This window comes from Podarcis cretensis (assembly GCF_951804945.1).
Source record: "Podarcis cretensis genome assembly, chromosome: 12".
NCBI classification, from domain to species: Eukaryota; Metazoa; Chordata; class Lepidosauria; order Squamata; family Lacertidae; genus Podarcis; species Podarcis cretensis.
Window position 1 is genome coordinate 20,318,137 of NC_137181.1, and position 20,378 is coordinate 20,338,514.

Sequence of the window (20,378 nt, forward strand, 5' to 3'; positions counted from 1 at the left end):
TAGATAAAATGCATTGCAAGCAGAATAGGCAAAACAATGACCAATTAAGAGCCATCACTTTTACCTCATCTCCGAATACACAATAAAAATTAAATTCAAACAGGAAATGAATATTGGGCAACTGCAGAACAAGTTGGGAACTTAAAAGATTGCATTTGCCTGCCGCCAGTTTTAGGTCCCCATTGAACATGATGAATTCTGAAATACATGATCCACTTCAACTGGGCAAACACACAGCAATTCTTTCGCCGATGGCAAAGGTGGTATTTATAAAGCAACATTTTAAAAAAATATCTATAGAATTGGGAAGATTGCAGAACTCAACTCTGAAACTATTTTTTATTCATGCAGCCATAATCTTCCCTTGTCTTTAAAAAGCTTCCCAAAGGGGCTTTCATTTAGTGGGCTGAGACAGGTTTCATTTGAATCTAGGACAGGAACATATATTGGAGGTTGGGTTGAGAGACAGACCTTATTATAATCTCTACAATGTAGAATTTGTTACAGCTTCCTTCCAATAAGTCTATGTATTTGAATGTGTGACACTGCGAGCTACTTTGGTTGTTCCCTTCTCAATTTTCAGTTTGGACTGATCTTTTTCTCATTGGCTTACAGTGTAACAAGGGCACCATTTGTGGTGGTTGGTCCTGATCAGCCAAGTTTGTTAATGCACATGTAAAGCAATCAGCAGCTTCCTTCAAGCAACCTGTCTCTGCTTCAGCAGCAGCCTTTATCATCCAGTGTGGCTCAGCAGAGAGGCTTTGGCAACTGTGCTCACCTGCTGCCAGTCACAGGCCTTCTCCTTCTCTATTTCCATCAAAGTCTGTCTTTGGGTTTAAAGTGCTCAGCAATCTTCTTCTCATTCATTCATTCATTCTCTCTCTCTCTCTCTCATCACCATCAGTCAACATATTTGCCATGACAGATAGCTGTGGGGTTTTTATTGTGTTCTCTGTCCCATAATCTCTCGGAACGCTTCTTGAATATTGAGAGGGCTCGGACCCCTAAAAAAAAGACATGGGGGGCGGACTTCTTTGGCTCCTAGGAGTTGTCGTGCCTGCATTCAGACATCCCAAACACCCCCACAAGCAGCCAGTTACGTGGGGCAGAGATACACACACACCTGCAACACCAGAACACAGTTTAGCTGTTCTTGATGTTACTGGGAGTGAGAAGGGAGAAAGGGGGACTTGGCTGCCATTTTTTTTGGAGATGGCCATGTACTTAATAAGGCATCATGTGCTATTGACGGTATATTGTTTGCAGACAGAAAAGTGCAACCTGAAATCCTCACATTCACTTACTTCGAATTGATATGCGGATTGTCTGAAATTTACATTGGGTTTTATCTGTGGTAACTGGAGGGTCTGCAGAATATCTGTTCTCTCAAAATGGGTAAGTTCATTTGTAAAGGTATTTGCCTTTTTAAAGACTCAAATGCTTTTCAGAATTCTTTCACTCAATCTGTTCCCTATTTCTGCACTGACCTCAAAGTTTTTGCAACTCAATTTGTACACCAGTACAACACCACCTGCTTTCCTGGTTGATTTCAACCATTCTTTCAAAGGCTGTTCCAAACATACAATCTATGCCATGAATTTTCCCTTCCTAAAATCCTATATCCAATCTTATTCCTGCAACACTAGAAGTGCACTGTATGTGTCACTGTACTAACTCAGACCTCTTGATGGATAAACCTTGTGCCGCTTGCTTCCTACCCAGTTTTCCCCTTATTGCCAGTGTCACCTTCTAATATTAAGACAATGTGAAGTCCTTGGAGCAGGTACCATATATTCCAACGGTTGCTGTCACTCTACAAAACAGGAACAGGAAGAGCGCACTTACCCTAATCTGCTGTCGCTGAGGGAATGACTTGGTGAAGCTAGCTGCTTTGGTGAAGAAAGGGAAACCCTGCGAGTTTGCTTTGGCGAACTTGGCACTTCACTTAGGGAGGAGTCATGGCCGATATATGAGAAGGATGTGGAATTCTCTGATGCAGAGGGTAGATCGTGTCTGTTGCAACTAGGCTCTGGAGCTTCTCTCTCATTGTCCTCATTCATATGCAGTTTTTCCCTTTCTGGAGAACTTGCCCTCTCAAGCACATAATTTTCCTTTGACTCCAAAGAAGCGTTCCTCATCTCCTTAGTCTCTGTTCTCACTGAGTACAGAGAACTATAATCTTTACTTTCATCCTCATTTTTCTCACTCTTTGGTACTCTCTTCTCAGCCACTTCTTGATCTTTCCTTGCCCTGGTGTATTTGGATAAATATTCCGAGTCCACATCCGAATCTATTGAAAGTCCGTATTTCTCCGCCAGCTGGCGTCGCCTCTCTGCCTTGTACCTAGCTATCCTTTCCGCTTTGGACTCGGGTCCCTGGGAATCCATGACTGAAGGGCTGTAAGAAGGTGGCTTTGTTTTTCCTCCACTGGATTCTGCTTGGTATCTTGATCTAGGCTGATTCTCTACTGATGAATCTGAAGTTTCTTCTTCATTTGATCTTCCTATAACAACACAGAATAATTATAATGGACAGAAGATTTCCCAATTTCTCTCTTTTTAAAGAAGTCCTACAAAGTTGTAAGTATTATCCTGACACTCATCCACTTCCCTATGACTTTCTTCCAGATGCCTTAGTATTCAACACAAGTTACAATGTTTGAAGCAGACATTAAGGAATCTACGGGCAAGTCTTTGGGCTTTCTGTTCCGTCTCCTGTTTGCTAAAGAGAAAATGAAAAAATAGGCTAGGGTGATGGCTTGCAGAGCCTGTAAATAGCCTTTGCCTCTGTTCATGGCGCTTTGGTTAGGGAGCTCCCCACAGTTTGGTTAAAAAATGTCCTGGGTGGGACTGTGCATATTTGTGCCCCTGTCCCAAGGTTCAGAAGCATCCCTGGGCTCAGTCCCTTCAGCCTTAAAAATTCCCCTTAGGGGTATCCCCTGGATAGCTCAGTTGGTTAGAGAATGGCAACACCATTCTGATAACACCAAAGTTGCTTGGGACAGATGCATATTCCTGCACTGCAAGGAGTTAGACTAGATCAGGCATCCTCAAACTTGGCCCTTCAGCTGTTCTGGGACTACAACTCCCATCATCCCTGACCACTGGTCCTGTTAGCTAGGGATGATGGGAGTTGTAGTCCCAAAACAGCTGGAGGGCCAAGTTTGGGGATGCCTGGACTAGATGGTCCTCAGGGTTCCTTCCAACTTTACAATTCTAAGTTTTCTATGATTTGCTTATCTCTTTGTAAACAGCAGTTGGTGTCCAGGACTTGGGGCTAAAAACAGAGGAAGTTTAAGTCCAGCTCAGTTAAACAACCTTAATAGAGAGCAGTGAAAATTAGGAGTAACTTTAAAACTTGCAACTGCTGCCTGTTTCTTGAGCTTTTCCCACAAATATTTGAAGTTACTCTTCAATTTCCAAACCAAGCTGTGGGGACTTCTCCCATTATTATACATCCTATCAAAATACAGTAGAATTGCTTATAAGCTGTGTCTTTTATTTCAACCATATTACTTTTTAAATAGGCTGCCTTGGGCTGATAAAATCCTAGATACATCGTGCAGCTGAGCATCCTCACTATTCATCGATTCTATTGATCCTTATGGTTAGCTATTTCTAAGCATGAGTTGCATTTAAAAACAGAAACAAAAAACCTAGTACAGAAGAACTTAATAGTCGATCGGGCAAGACTTTGACTAAGCCCCTCTTAAAGCCACCTACTTTTTTATGTGCTAGCACACACTCCCATAGAATAAAGACCCTAAAAATGTTTAAGGTATTTTATACCAGTTGCCCTTAAAAAGATAAAGGAAATATAAGGACTCATAGCCAGGCAGAGCTCCTACTAGCTCAAATCTGCTACAATACTTGGTTAAGAACAGCACATATTACAAATATGTTTCTTACTGAAGTGAGGACTATATGGATCTGTTGCACGCATATATCTTGGTGTATCTTCTTCTAGCAAACGATGGGTAACCAATCCTGGACAGTTTTGCAAAAGGACAGGCTGAGTGTCATTTTCAATTCCCTCTAAACGCCTAGCTATCCTTTCTTTCCTGGGGAAGATGAAAGCAAGAGGTTATGCCAGAAAAAACCCCAAAGAACTGGAAATCTATCCTAAGGAGAAATATAGAGGAAGATCTAGAATTTACCTTTTCATTTCCAAGGTATCCTGCCTGTTCGGTTCAAAGAGTTTTCTTAATTCGGAAACTGAAGCAAAACAAAACCCCATAAAATACTTATTAGAAATCTGAAACTATGCACTTTGTTAATGGAGTGATTTGCAGTTGTATTTTAGGTTAGTCATAAGCGTAGACCCACTGAAATGCACAAGACTACTTGTAATTAATATTACCTATTAATATTAATGGGTCTACTCTGAGAAGTCGGATACAACTTTGGATTTTTACAAGACGGTTATTAGCAAACAGAGGATTAAGAAAAATATTATGTAAAACTTTGGAAACCAGTAGAATACCAACATTATTCTCATTTCTGTTCAGGATGTTTCTCAATCATGCATAATCATAAAGCAACTTTTGGTAGAGGTGAGCCAGCTTGTGCTATGCAGCCACTTCCCTGATCTTAAAGAGCTTCTCTTTTGAAGTTAATAGAATTCTGTGTTCCTTCAAACAGCAGACATTCACTTTTTTAAAAAAATCATACTTCATGCTCAGTGGAGAAGCCATTATAAAGAAGGAGGCAGGAGCTCTTGCTTCAAAGGTACATTAACTCTAAAAGCCACAACTGTTTTGCAGTCTGCTAGCAAGCAGCAGCATTCCACAACCAGGTGCCACCACTGAAAAGTCAGTGTTTCAGTCACAATCCATCTCACTTCTGCAAAAGGTGGAATCCAGAGCAGGGCATATAAACCAAATGTAGGCAGTGGTGGAGCTTCATGCTCCAGCACCGGGGGTGGACAGCAGGCGGGGGCGTGGCGCGCCGCCCACAGGGAAGTGGCACACGTCCTGGGGGTGTGGTGCATTGCCTGTGGGGGCGTGGCACCCAGCATGTGTATGTGTGGGGGGGTGCAGCTGTGATTGCACCCCACCAGGATCGTGGTGTAGGGGGCGATGCACTCCCCCCACCCCCCTCTTCCTCCGCCAGTAAATGTGGGCCAATGAACTTAAGGTAATAGTTGTTGTTGTTGTTACCATCTACGTTTTTATTCATTTTGCAACAGTGTAAATAAAAACAAATAACACCCCAAGAGGAAGCAGAAGTTTACATACAAAGTGGCAGCTGCTTTTGACACCATGGTTTGCACAGCTATGTTCATTCAGGCTCTATCCAAAATCGGCAGGATCAGAGCAAAATCAGAAGCTGGCAAGTCAGGAGGAACACTGAGACCAGAGCTTGGGGAGGGGGAATCTTGTGGGCCATGAGTGGAGCAAACTGCATGGCTTTCACTCGCTTTTCACTCCCCAGCCCTGGTTAATTGACAGAACAATTTTACTGCTTGAACCACTAATGCACTGTGTGCTTGGCAACTCTAAAGCTGACTACAGCACAGGTTTTTAAGGGGGCCTTTGGAGAGTTATGCAGTCATTTCCCTTCAGGCCACAATTTTTAGGTACGTGTTTAAGAGCCGAGGACCTAAGCCACATAAATAACACCTACGCATAGCCAGCTCTTATTTAGGTGCAGGCCTAAGAGCATAAACTTCTTTTTATTGCCATCAATGGACCGTCACCGTGGTTAACATATGAACTGCAAGTCGCCCCTTCGCTGAAGCAAAACCCTGAAGAGTTTATTTGCAAGTGAGACCTGCAGCAAAATGCCTCCACACTCCATAAGAAATGTTCCTGTTCAGGGCCCCAGGCAGCTTGGAACAGGAGATTTGTACTGTGGTCCCGTTCAAGCCTTGCAGGGGAGGGAAGGTGAAAGAAACAAAATAGGATTCTCTCCTTTCCCACAGTGCAGTGCTGGATGGTCCATATCCCAGGTTAATAGCCAGCTGAGAGGTTAAAACCCTGCAATCTTAACTCTGCAATTGATGCAATGGTCTTCCTCAGGTGTCAGCAGCATCCTGGGCTGTGCTGCTGTTTTGCAGGCCTAAGTGAAAGCTATGGGCTTGTGGAGTATCTCCCCAACACCTTCTCAAGCAAGACCTGAGATAAAAATAGCACAGACCTAGCCTGTGCAGCATCACACTTTTTCCACACTTGAGATTCCAGACAGTTATATCAGTTACATAGGTTAACACATGACTGGAGGCACTCCTGAGGCAACTTTGTCCCCATCCCCTTTAAAGTGACCTGACAGGTAGCCCTGCTAACATGAAGTTCCTCTAGATCAGGAGCGGGCGAACCTGGGGCCGTGCAGATGTTGATGATCTACCACTCCCTACAATCCCTGACCTTTGACTGGGAAATTGCAGAATGCACAAAAAGTAAACATTTCCTACAAAAGGGACACAAATCTGGGAGGGGCGGGTGCTGAAGTGTCCAACAATATCTGGAGGGCCACAGGTTCGCTTCCACCCTGTCCTATATGCTGTATATAAGTAAAATTCACATTCACCTAGGTTTAAAAGTATTTTCCCCCCACAGATACTAGTAAATCCCTGGGGGTCAGTTAAATTTTGCTTTTCATATGCGTCCTGTAATGTATGTATCATCAGTGCAAGACACCTGCATGCTCACTCTTTTCACGATCCCATTGAGAGGTATACAATTTCACACAGACGTGCTGGGCCAGTCTGAACATCAGCATAAACATTTGACCATTGAAGGATACAGCTGGGCTGCACAAGTTATCTCAGCACAGCTGAGAGGTACAGAACACTTACAAGAGAGAAAGCAGCGTTTTAAAGATGAGTGATCCGAAATGCATTTGCAACCAGCTTTGCTTTAAGTCACTTAGTCCCAAGGATTTTATACAGATCATGTAAGTGACAACCCTTCTCCCATAAGAGGAATCACAGACTTTAGAACCTATTTTTAAATGTTGCACAGGACACTTAAAACTGGGTTATTTTGCAATAAAAGGTAAAGGTACCCCTGCCCGTACGGGCCAGTCTTGACAGACTCTGGGGTTGTGCGCCCATCTCACTTAAGAGGCCAGGGGCCAGCGCTGTCCGGAGACACTTCCGGGTCACGTGGCCAGCGTGACATCGCTGCTCTAGCGAGCCAGAGCCGCACACGGAAACGCCATTTACCTTCCCGCTAGTAAGCGGTCCCTATTTATCTACTTGCACCCGGGGGTGCTTTCGAACTGCTAGGTTGGCAGGCGCTGGGACCGAGCAGCGGGAGCGCACCCCGCCGCAGGGATTCGAACCGCCGACCTTTCGATCGGCAAGCCCTAGGCGCTGAGGCTTTAACCCACAGCGCCACCTGCGTCCCTATTTTGCAATAGATTGCATTATATTTTGCAATATATATTATTTTGCAATAGATTGCATTATAAATCTTAGTTTAGAAAGCTATATATGATTGGAGGGTGTTTTTACACGAGGCAACAGTTACATTTTAGCAGGTTAAATATGCCAAGAGTGTCTTAAGATATATTCCAATGGCAATTTAAAAACAAGCAAAGGAAGAAATATCTTTGTCTCTCCAATTATATTTTCTGTGTGTCAAACAGCTTTAAATTTCAGGAAGGAACAGTCTTCCCTATCACACTAACAAATGTCCCACATTATGGCAAAAACTCTCTCAAGCAGGATAAAGGATCCAGTTAGATACTAGCCATGTGACAATAATGCACAGCCTATTTTAAGAGCAAAATTGAAAGCCTTTTGCAGTTTCTATCACAAGGGAAGACACAGGCATGTCTAAATCAAGACTTTGAGAATTTTGCATCACCATTTTAAAAATAAAAATAATACCTAATTCCCAGATCAATTTCATGTAAGCAAACGTACTGATTTCTCTGTGCACCACTTTGGAACTATTTCATGATGCTAGGGCAGTGTTCTTCCAGCTTGGGGTCCCCAGAAGTTGTTTGACTACAACTCCCATCATTTCCAGCTATCTTAGCCAATGGTCAGGGATGGTGGGAGTTGTAGACCAACAATATGTGGTGGCCCAAGGTTGAAGAACACTGCGCATGGGGATGATATTGGAAATAACATAGGATTGGAAGGGACTTGGAGACAGTGGGGAAGTTTTGTGATAGAATGGATGAGCCCTGAGGCAAGGACAATGGGGTCAGAAAAGAGACTTAAACAGAAAAGACTTAAACAGAGAGCCTTGGGGAATGGTCGCTGCCTTCTTCTGCGGTATGCAGCTCATTTAGAGCTACCCGGAGTTACTCCTCTGCAAGAGCTCTCCTAGTGCAGCTGCTCTGTGCTTGCAGTCCTCTGTCCAGTCTAAAATGAACAGTTTTTCTTTGGAGATCTAAGTCTTCCATTAGGAAGATTCCATTAGTTGATTCTAGGTAAAGGCAGTTAGGGCTGGAGGCCTGAACTAACCATTCACATAATGCTCTGTGTTTTTGAGAGGCCCACAACAGGGAGGGAGGCTTGCTAAGGGCATCTTGCCCCAGGACCCTACAAGACCTGGAGATGGCACTGAACTTCATGTTCCCGGTTCCTTTTTGAGGGAAGAGGGAGGTGAATGACCACTGCAGGGAGATTTCACACACCAGGATAAAAGTTGAAGGTTCATTGTTGGCATGTCAGAATTTTGCAAGGAGTAGAACTATTATCCCAGAACAAACCCTCTGCTTTCAGCATGCCTCTTTCAGAAATGGGGCAAAAGGTTGTTTACAAAGGAAGCATGTCTATGGCAATCTTTCAAAGCAACGTTCTAAAAAGCCACTATGCAAGAAAACACAATTCTGTACCTACCTTTTGGCAGCACTGCTAAAAGGTTGGCATCGATATCCTTAGTGCTGTTTGCAAGCTCTTCTTTATCCTCAAATGAAAACTCTTTCTGAAAACTGTAGCATCGACAACATTATGTTTAACAAAGGTGTGGAATACTCTTCTATTAATCAAGTTATACTGCGGAATACAGGCAGTCCCCCCCCCTTACTGGGAGCATCAGTGCCTTAGCTAAAAAGTACTTGGACAGCCCATGGCAACGGCTTATCATCCTTGATGATCAATACTACATATTATGCCATATCCTCATTGGTTCTTCTGGTCCTTGGTTTATTAGTGTGGGAGTTCATGCCTGTGCTGTGGAAAATATACTAATCTCACAAACTCTCTTTTGTTCTTCTGGCTGCAGTTTATTACTATTATTATTCTCAGTCTAGACCAGCCTTCCCCTGATGTGCACTCCAGATGTTGTTAGTATCCAACATCCCCAGGTTGCATGCCCAGTGTTCAGCAATGGTAAGTGTTGTAACTCAGAAACATCTAGAGGGAACCAGGTTGTGGAAGGTTGGTCTATGTCTTGGCTCCTACCCTGACCATTGCTCTCCATAATCAGAAATTCTCTAGTCATTCACTAATCGTAGAGATTACAAATACAGCATCTATCCATATTTACCTGGTTTTGATCTGCAACTCCTGGGTGTGCTGCAAGCTCATGCCATTTACAGGAATCTTTTCATGCTATTTTTGCACAACACACACACACACACTTCCCTTCGAAGCTATTGATGCCTACAAGAGCTCATATCTGCTCCTGCACACCGGGTGCTTAGAATGTGTGCTGTAGCCTACCAAAGTGATACTCCTCCAATTCTGAAACATCACTGTTTTCTCATTTGTTTTTAGGTGTATTACCTTTAAAGATCTACTTATATTTTTTCTGTCAATATATCTTTTTCTGCAACTGAATTTAAGGGATGTCATTTTCATATAATTGGGAGTCATAAACTCTTGCTGCTCTACTGCAAATCACCCAAAGATCTACCAGTACATCCAAAACAACTTTCTACCCACTTCTATTCTAGCCAATATGACTTGTAAAGCTCACATTGTACTAGTGGTAGGATAGGCTAAATTTCTGACTTAATAATCTATGGCAGGGCTGAAGAGCTACATTTCTTCTTTTTCTTGAATTTCCTCTCTCTCCTGGCACAAATTAGAGAGGTGGCCTTTGCCCACTTTTATCCCCTGCCAATCTGTTGCTAGAGGTCCAGATACTTTACAGAAGCCAGAAAATATCCATTTCCTGCTTCTTCAACTTCAAAATATCTTGTGAACATAGCTCATTAAAATGATCATGATAATAAAGTACCACAGCTTACAGTTCCTAACTTTTCCTTTAAAAGAAGAAGAAAAAGACTGCAAATGTTTCCATGGTTCTTTGAGACTTGAAAGATACTCATAAAAGCACAGCCCAAAGAACTAGGCTTTCTAATCTTCCAATTATTTACTGTTTTAAAACTAGCTAATGTTAAACAAACTGCTAAGCTGTCTGACTGATTTCCTGTTACACAGGCTGAGAATAATTTTGGGCAAAGAGGGCATGTTTCAAGATGAAAAGGATAAGGAGGACTGCTCTCTGCTTCCGTGACGTACAGTCTTTGAATACCTGTCCTATTAACCTAATTACCATTCCCAACAATCAGCAACACCGTTAACTCAAACCCCAAGGAAAATGGCATTTTGTCATTATGGCTCATTATACTGCACACCCAAATAAGTCATAACCTTGAACTCCTTCATGGAAAAGGCAGCAAAAACAAATGTACATAACCATTCCTTATAAAATACAGACCAGCATACATACGTCAGCTCTCTTTATTTCAGTTCCTCTATTGCTCTTTGTATAGAGAGGGACCACATTTCAGTAGATGGGAGACATAACTCAGCAGCAGAACATGGAGTTTGCAAGCAAAAGGTTTCAGGTTCAGTCCCTGGTATATCCAATTGAAAGGGCTGGGAGATGGGATCACTATCTGAGATTCTTGAGAGCCACACCTGTGGTGTGACTTGGCATAAGGCAGCGAAGTGGGCCTGGGCAGAGCAGAAGCTTTCATTGCAACCAAGGGAGGACCAGCCAGTATTTGCATGTACCGTACATACATGTCATGACAGTAGTAACCGCAAAAGATAGGTACCGTATTTTTTGCACCATAACACTCACATTTTTCCTCCTAGAAAGTAAGGGGAAATGTCGGTGCGTGTTATGGAGTGAATGCCTGCGGGTGGCGGGGGGGGGGGTGGATCTGCTGCAGTCATGAGCAGAGGATCCATGGTTCCCCTTCCTTCCCTCCTCCGTGGTTACAAAGAATGGATCCACATGGATCCTCAGGATTTTTGCATTGGGCTACTCCAAACTCACTGTCAGATCACATGTCTGTAGCCACAGCATGAACCACAAAAATCATATATCCACTATTTCATTTAGAATATTTTTTTCTTGTTTTTCTCCTCTAAAAACTACGTGCGTGTTATGGTCTGGTGCGTGTTATAGAGCGAAAAATACGGTACTTGGTTTCTTTCCTGCCTCTCCTGCTTTTGGCTGGAGTTCCATTTATTGCTCAAGAAGGCTCCTTCAAGACCCAAGCCTGCTGTATTCCAAAAAAAAGCATGATATGGACCTTTTTTTTTTTTTTTAGGACAGAGACTAAAAGATTGGTTTATACAATCACTTTCTTAATTTCTAGCGTGAATCTGTATGGATGATTAGTGCAGCGCACATAGATTTAAATACGCAGTCACTTCTGATATCTCCAAATGTATGTTCAGAGGGGTAAAAGGTTAAAAAAAAGGTAAAGGACCCCTTGACAGTTAAGTTCAGTTAAAGGCAGCTATGGGGTTGTGGCGCTCATCTCGTTTTCAAGCCGAGGGAGCCAGTGTTTGTCCACAGACAGCTTTCTGGGTCATGTGGCCAGCATGACTAAACCACTTCTGGCACAATGGAACACCGTGACGGAAACCAGAGTGCATAGAAATGCCGTTTACCTTCCCACCACAGCAGCACCTATTTATCCACGTGTACTAGTGTGCTTTCAAACTGCTAGGTTGGCAGGAGTTGGGACAGAGCAACGGGAGCTCACTCCATTACAGGGATTCGAACTGCCAACCTTCTGATCAGCAAGCCCAAGAGGCTCAGTGGTTTAGACCACAGCACCACCTGCTTTGTTTGTGGCACCTTAAAGATGAACAGTTTTATTGTGACATATGTTTTCATGGGTTAGCAACCTTCTTTTAGGTGCATGAAATGTTACCTTCAGTTGTGAGGCACACGCGCACGCGTGCACACACACACACACAGATATACAGGAGGTGTCAACAGTGGAGTCACAAGACCATGAATTACCAAGTACAAGAGGGCTGTGACATTTCAATTTGAACTTTGAACAGAAACCTCACAGACCTCCTTGTTCCTCTTACATTTCATAGCTTTTGGCTTCACTCTTAGTTTTCCCCCCTGCCAGCTGAGAATAACATTTCAAGCATCTGACAGAGTGGGCCCTGCCCCATAAAATACTATGGGCTGGTTTGCATAGCCAGTAAGCCATGGTTTATGGCTTACCATGAAATAGCAGCATGCTAGTTCTTGCTGCTGAATTGCTCTGCCTGACCTAGAGCCAGGAACAACAAACCACAAACCTTGCCTTGACATTACATCCTTGCCAACACTTGCACTCTGTTTTCTCCAAAGAAACTACAGGCAGAAGCCAAGGTTTGTTCTTGACTTGCTGCGAATGGAAGAGAAACTGATCGTGAGTGATGGTTCACACACAACACTAATCATAGATAGTTTGCTCCTCCTGGCTCCAGGCAGTGTGGAGCAAACTGAGGCAATTCAACAATATCCAGAGTAAACTATAAACCAGGGTTTACTACGCATGAACTAGCCCAAAATACCTGCTAGTGTCCAAGGTGTCAAAGGACTCTTTGTTGTTCTGCTATATAAATACTACAATGATGAAGATTAAGCCAAGTGTTGTTCTTTGTTCTCACCAGAGACTAGTCAGTTACACCTAAGAACTCTTAAGAGTGTTTTGTTTGTTTGTTTACCTTAGTGTCCTCCTCCTTTGGAGTAATCTTGGAGTCTTATACCTGACCAAATTTTCTTTGTCAAAATCTGGAAAAAAGAAAGGAAATTATATCACATCAGCAAAAGGTTTAATGGGAGAGAGAAAAAACACCAGTGCTTTAATAGTCTAACCTTGCACTTTGAGCCAAACAAATCAATTATTAAGTGTTCATATGGTGAAAGCAAACAATGCTGGGGAGAGAAAATAATAACAGAACACTGACTATGACTTAGAACTATGAACAGAGGACTGAGCCAGTAGCTCTCCTGTTGGCGCCTTGGGTAAATTTATTATACTGTAGTTAGCATAAGTTCCACAGTAGCCCACACCATGGTGAACCAAACTGCCACTTGCCATGAATGAGTAAGCATGCTGCTCACATCATTCCCGCCATGTGCTTCCTGCATTAAACATGGAAAACATTAAACACAGGGTTTTTAGCTATGTACACATCTTGGTGATGTCTGATCCATACTTACAAGGCATGTTCCCATTAAAAACAGGTTTACCATTCATACTTCACATTTGCATTACAAAATAATGGTGCAATTACAGTAGTTGTTTCTACTGTTTAATGATTGGATTAGCCTGAATGGGAAGTGCAGGAACCACTGCACAAAAGTAGGATGCAGGAAATTTGTGGTGAGAACCTGTTCTGGGCTCCCCCTCCTCCCATGCAAGAAAACGGCAGAGGGATTTGGCAACAGCACCATCTTTGGAGTCTGCTCATATATTGACTCCAACATTCCCCCATCATGCCTTGTGGAACAGCTGGAACAAGTGGAGCTGCTGCAGAATGTATTAGATCAATGAATCTAAGTTCCCCAATGCCATGCAGAGATACTCTTGAAAAGTAAGATATAAAGGAAGGTAATGGCAGGGCTGCCATGTTTCAAACAGTGTAAATCTGGACAGAAAAGTATGGCAACCCTAGATGAGGCTACTTTGCAACTACTGCCTGTATCCATGGCCCTCACAGGAAGTAAATCAAATGGCTTTGGGCTGTATCCAACCGACTTCCACTCACACAAAGCCATTTCCCGTTCCCAGGGAGATGACGTTGCGGGCTGGTCACAAGCCCGACCCTTGTGCTCGGGGCGGTATAGCCCCTGCATCACTGGGAGCCCTCGGCTGCGTCATCCCTTGGGCCGACCAATCCGGTTGGTCAGGGGGCGTGGCTTGGGCTATTTAAACTGCCCGTGGTCAGGGACTCGCCCCTTTTCTGCTTCCCGCTTGCTCAGTTCTCCCTCCCTCCTTCCTTCAGGTTAGGCTCTTTATCTCTTCACCTTGCTATGGACCTCGCTTGTTGGTCGCCTGTTGAAGGGGCCTGGTAAGATTTTTTTTTTCCACTTGGCAAATTGGCACCAGCCATTTGGTTTTTCACCTGCCTCATAGCAAATGATAACAACTTTGTAAGGTTAGGCAGTTAGACATTGGAATATTAGGTTGGAGGTGAGGGGAGGTAGTGGCCATCACCTACCCCTCCTAATTCAAGGGTATTCCGTTAAAGGAATCCAAGGGGTGCGATCTCTGTCCGAAGCCCAAACGGGGGCTAGGGCTATGACATGACACTAGCGGTGACCCTGGGGGAGTTCCTAGTTGATGTGCATCAGCAGGGGCCCCCTATTGGTGGTTAACCCTTCCAAGACTTCCTGCAGACGGGCAGGAGTCAGATAGAGTCAGTTTGTTTCCAATGCCTAAGCCAGGCATAAGCAAACTCGGCCCTCCAGATGTTTTGGGACTACAATTACCATCACCCCTAGCTAACAGGACCAGTGGTCAGGGATGATGGGAGCTGTGGTCCCAAAACATCTGGAGGGCCGAGTTTGCCTATGCCTGGCCTAAGCCAATACCACTCACATTCTGTAACCTATAAAGTTGTGGCCTTTTTAGCCCATTAACCTAAAATACTGGTTTCATGTGTCTTTATTCCAACATCTCGGGAGGGCTTTGGACCTTGCCACACAATGGGACTTCCCCTTCTCCTCCTGTCGGCCTCCAACTCTTTGGATCCCCTAATTTTTTGGAATAGAATTTGAGGTTGCACAGGGGAGAGAAAAGGGTGTGGGATGCACACCAAGGAAAGCAAGGATAAGTTCTGTTGCCTGGGCAAGAAATGTTCCATTCATTGGCAGCCTTGGATACAATCAATTTGTTTGTTCAAATGGAAACATGGTCTAGAACAAGTTTTTAATAAAGCTAAGTAACGGTATGCTCTTTCATCTTCTCTCCCTCCTCCACACTGAAATGACTTGGCTTTTTAAAGAGAAGCGTAGAAAGTTTGGAAAAAATTAAGTAGTCAATAAAATATTGTTTTAAGTTAACTAGAATAGACAGTAACAATTTAGTGTTTCTGAAGCCTTGTCAGCAAGCAAACATCATTTTCAAACTTGGCATCTGTTTTGTCCTATGATGATATCCAGTTTATTTTGTTCCCCAAAGTAACAATATGGATAAAGCTTAAATATGGATAAAGCCTAAAAAGCAACTCAAAAACAAAGAAACATACACAATAGTCAAGAAAAGCATTAGCAGTGATTTACCATTATTACCCTGTTTGAAACTCTGTGTCTTAATGAAAAAGAATGACCTTTACGAATAATAGATTTGTATTATTGGAAAGAGCAGCTGTTAATAATTCTCCAACAGTATATGAGTTTGGTTAAATTAAAGCCAGGCATGCGTAAAAATTTATAGCAATTCTAAATGGTGTATAACCCAACACAGCTTTTGGCATGGATACCTCTCTCAACCATGAAAGCCTCCAGAAGGCCACAGAGAAAATTCCTCTCCATCCCCAGCCAAAACAGGAGAAGCTTTCAACTTAAGGGATGTGGAGGAAGAAGGGAAGCTAGCCAAAGAAGAAAAAGCCTGCGTGATATTATGATTTGACTCTCCATTAACCATGAAGCACCAAACCCACATTTTGAATAACTGCAATGCACAGAGCAGCTTAAAATATTGGTACACTGTGGGAATGTGATGGGGGCGGGGAGGGTACCTTTTCAATCTACAGCAAATTCCAAAATGCTACGATACCTTGCCTCAAAAAGTACCGTAAATGAAGTTTCACTTAGTGGACGGTACATGTTTTTGACATTATGTGTTAAAAGTTTCAAGGGGTGGGGGGAAAGAAACCTATTGCTCAAATAGCATGCATTCAGCCCTTAAATTACATAAAGATGTTTAACAGACGTAAAAGCATTTCTGTTTTCTAGGCTCTCTCAAGAGGGTTGGCTGATATTTTGGTGGTTAGTCTGACAATCATGTCCAGTATTCTCTCCAGAATACTAAGGAGTCACTGCAAATGTATCAATACTTTGTTCCCTGGGCAGTCACAGGATTATGACAATTGTATTCATAAAACTCTTCACTGGAAAGCAATTAATATATGCATGCACTGTTTTATTTGTTTATTTTCTGAAGGCAATAAAATTATTTATTGCTTCAAAGTTTAAACTGATCACTGCACCACCAATCAAAACAATTTTAAAAAATCAAACAAGCAAGCCTCTTCTTAACATATGCACAATACAGACATCACCTTTAAAAAAAAAAATCCTCAAAAGATATTACCATTAATGATTACTCAGTATATCTACAAGGCCTTAATTCAACTGCTAGCTAAGCTAATTAGAAGATTCATCTAATCGGATTTTTTAAAAGAGCGTCCTTTGGGAAAACAATAAGACTAGATGCCAAACTAAATGCTGATTACCAAAGTGGTAAATATTTTTTTCATGGCGGGAGGGAGGGGAAGGGAGGAAACCTCGAAGAAAACTGTTTGAATTTAGATTACAATAAATTACATTCAGTTGCATTATTTCCGATGGACTTGGCACTCTTACCTTGGTCTTCGGAGTAGCTGACATTTCGCAAATAGCTGGATATCCAAGGATTTCGAAACATGGTTGCAGAAAACAAAGGGACCAGGCAAAAGGAGAAAACTACAATAGCAGCTAATTCTCAGCCAGCCACAGCCCTAGGCCCGTCTTAGCAATATTGTGTAGAGATTTTTTCATAGCTCAGGACTGGAGCTGTCAGGCTATCGCGTCCCAGGGAGTACAGTAAATGCATAGCAATAGGCTGCAAAGTGGAGCAGCTCAAGGCAGTAATCAGATTACAAACAGAAATTAGGCACATGAATGCTAAAACAGATTGGACAATGGTGACTGGGAGATTCATAATATTACCACTTGAAACAGTTAGCTGAATGACTATTTATATTCTAGCAATTATATAGTCCACCTTTATTTTGACTAGGGAATAGAAATGAAAAATAAATAAATCCTCATTTGCCATAAAGGAAAGGCAAATATGATACCTGTAATCAGAATATACTGCAGTGATAGTTTAAACAGAAAGCAGAGACAGCCAACCAGTTTGGTTTCTACAGAAGGATCGATGCTGGTAATCATATCCATTATGCTAAACACTTGTCCTACTACTGGCAGACTAATAGCAAAATACTGAAACAGCTGAGAATTCTGAACAGCATATGAGCAAAACAGTGTTTGGTTCACAGTTGAGGGGGAGGAAAGATGGGTAACTAAGTTCTTGGGAACAGACATCAGTCTCAGAAGAACTTCAAAATTTAAAGACGCAAGGTGTTAAAAGTATGGTTGTAAAAATTGGTAGGACACAATTCACCTAACAACAGCATTCATTTTTAATTCGATGAACTCCTTTCAAATGAAGAGACTTCAAAGTTAAGTAGGGTTAAAATCATATCACCCCCCTTTCTTTTTTTTTAACCAAACCAACCAAAAGGGATGGAAGCATGGTTTGTCCAGTGAGGGGAGAGTAAATTATCCAGGTGTCTCATTTAAAGGAGTAAGTTCTTATTCCAGTCTTCACAGACTCATGAAAAGTAACTGATGCCCTTTGTCCACATATGCATTCCGTATGCATCCCAAACACCCTCACTCCAGTTTGGTAGTTCAGGAGATGATCTCTCAAAACCTCCAGAATACTTCTTAAATTCAAGAGTTCTAAAGGGACTAGGCACAACTGTTCAAAAGGGAAAATGGTGGCAGGAATGCATTGATAGCACTTCCACTGTGAATAGCTTTTCACATCTAGCTTCCAAACGGACTTTGAACATGGGAAATTTAAATAGTGGTTTGGAGCTGAATGTTTTAACTATGGGTATTTTTTAAAAAATGCTGCATATATGGAATTTGTGAACTTGTCCCTCTGGCTTATATTTCCACAGTTCACATGTTCAAAAAATACAGTGGATATCCATAGATAACAACATTCCAAAAGCCTTCCATCCCCTTAAAGGTTGCTCCGATGCTAACCTTATTTGACAAAAAAACAGGAACACCGGATTTTGCATGCAAAAGGTCCTGTGTTCCATTCCTGGCAGATCCAGGTAGGCTTTGTCAAAGAGAGGAATTTGCAACCCTGGAAAACTGTTGCTGGTCAGTGCAGCTTCCTATGAATTTGTTGTTTTAAAGCTGGCAGCCCTAGGAAAGGCATGTATTTATAATACAAGTCTAACTGTATTTTGATGTGTCCCAATAGCTCAAGAGAGGCATTAAAATCGCATGTGAATTAAGCATGTTACTGCCCAATAATCTCATCTCCGGCAATATGTCCCACTGAATGGTCACAGGAAGATTCTGCAATGGCTGGCCTTTGCCCAGAGCTGATATCAACATAAGGTACTATTCTTTAGAGTGATTTGCTGAGAGTGAAATACACAAGAGGGATATTAAAGGGAAGGGGGCAGAGAGATCATTTTAAGCTTCCTAGCTCATCATGTGCTTAAGACTCAAATCCACTCCCTTCTCAAGTGTCAGGATTAAGTAGCTGAAATGAAGATTTTCCTGCGATTTTTTGCAAAGAAGCACAACACAGGGATATTCCAGCATACAGCTATCTAGTGATTATCTCATGCAACTAAAAGATCTCTTGGAGGTTATTGATATTTCGTCTAACGTCAAAAGGTGGCTGAGGTCTATTATGCCACACAACCATATTTTTTAATGAAATGGCAAGAGTAGAGACTTATTTCACACACAGAGACTTTTCTGTCTCAGGGTGGGGGCTGGGAAATGCTCTTGTCTGGAGAGCTACTACCCATCAGAGAAGATAATGCTGAGCTAGATGGTTGCTTCCTATCTTCCTGAAAGGCTACACTGAAAAAGCGGCAGCAATTCTCATTTTCTCTCTCTCCCTCTCCTGCCACTGTATGCAGAAATGCTATTCTGGGTAATGGTGGGGGCAGCCTTGGTGAACACACACTGAAATGTCAAGAAATCACATTGCTTTTCTGCCCTCCTTAAGTAGCTTACATTGTTCAGTTCCACTTGGAGGCTATAAAGTTTTATTATCAAGTCAGAATCTAAGGTCCCTGATTTGTGAGGATTTCTTAGAGGTATCACCAAGTCTTGGATGACCAAAGCACACCAGAGGCCCAACAAACAAATTGTGGCACTTCCTTCCTCTGGAAGGGCACCTAAAAACCCACTTGATTTTGCTTTGCTTTGATTTTAGCAGATATTTTATGTATTTAATTGTTAGCTGACCAAGCTTTTAGACGATGGGGGCAAGGACTTTCCAAACAGCATAAATGTGAATAATTATTTTTATTTTTAAAAAATGTATTCATACAAGTTCCAACCAGCACCTTGGATGTGAAAGTCAACTCAAGGTCTCTGAACAGCAGCCAATTCCACCAGGGAACATAAGCCTTAATATGGTACAGACAGTGGTGTGGGTTCCTCTCCTCACACAGGTCTGTGAGGTCAAAAATTCAGCAGGGAACAAAGCATCTTTACACAATGACACATAAGCATGAATGCAGATGAAGTTTGACAAATCTAATGCGCCACAAAACATCCACGTTAAGACTGTCCTCCCAAGAGGACTCTCAGCCTTCAACAGGGCTCTAAGAAAATGCAACTAATATTGTAGACTTAACTTGATGAGAGGAAGGGCAATGGGACTATGAGAACTAAAGTAAGCAGAGACAACAGACAGAGTCCTATGTGCAAGGGACCCAGAAATTTCAGCTATATGTGCGTCCCCTCCCAAAGGGTGTTGTAGAGCTGGAAATGGTCAAGACAAGGGAAACCAAAATGATCAAGGAGAAACTTGCTGATCAAGAACAGTTGCAGCATTTTCTCATTTAGAGAAAAAGCAGATCAGAGGAGTACAAATTTATGCATGGAGTGGAGGAAGTGGATAGAGAAATGTTTTCTCTCTCTTTCTATCGTAACACTAGAACAATAAAATGGATGTTGGGCAATTCAGGACAGTAATAATAATAATAATAATAATAATAATAATAATAATAATAATAATAATTTATACCCCGCCCACCTGGCTGGGCTTCCCTAGCCACTCAGAGCAGCTTCCAACAAAATATTAAAATACAGTAATGCATCAAACATTAAAAACTTCCCTAAACAGGGCTGCCTCGTCACACAGCACATAGTTAAACTATGGAACCTGCCCTACAAGTAGTAGCAA

The 20,378-nt window shown here is 42.3% G+C and overlaps 1 protein-coding gene across 15 annotated transcripts in view; it reads right to left on the minus strand.

Moving 5' to 3' along the window:
* Window positions 1-20,378, minus strand: part of SVIL (supervillin) — a 142,482-nt gene that overhangs the window by 58,417 nt on the left and 63,687 nt on the right. For all 15 annotated transcript variants that reach the window (XM_079996329.1, XM_079996316.1, XM_079996323.1 and 12 more), the window contains 5 exons: window positions 12,877-12,943; window positions 8,797-8,888; window positions 4,157-4,214; window positions 3,909-4,060; window positions 1,846-2,503 (listed from right to left, as the gene is read on the minus strand). In XM_079996329.1, coding sequence (XP_079852455.1) covers window positions 1,846-2,503; window positions 3,909-4,060; window positions 4,157-4,164 — 818 coding nt within the window. In that variant the 5' untranslated portion in view covers window positions 4,165-4,214; window positions 8,797-8,888; window positions 12,877-12,943. The remainder of the gene's footprint in view (window positions 1-1,845; window positions 2,504-3,908; window positions 4,061-4,156; window positions 4,215-8,796; window positions 8,889-12,876; window positions 12,944-20,378) is intronic.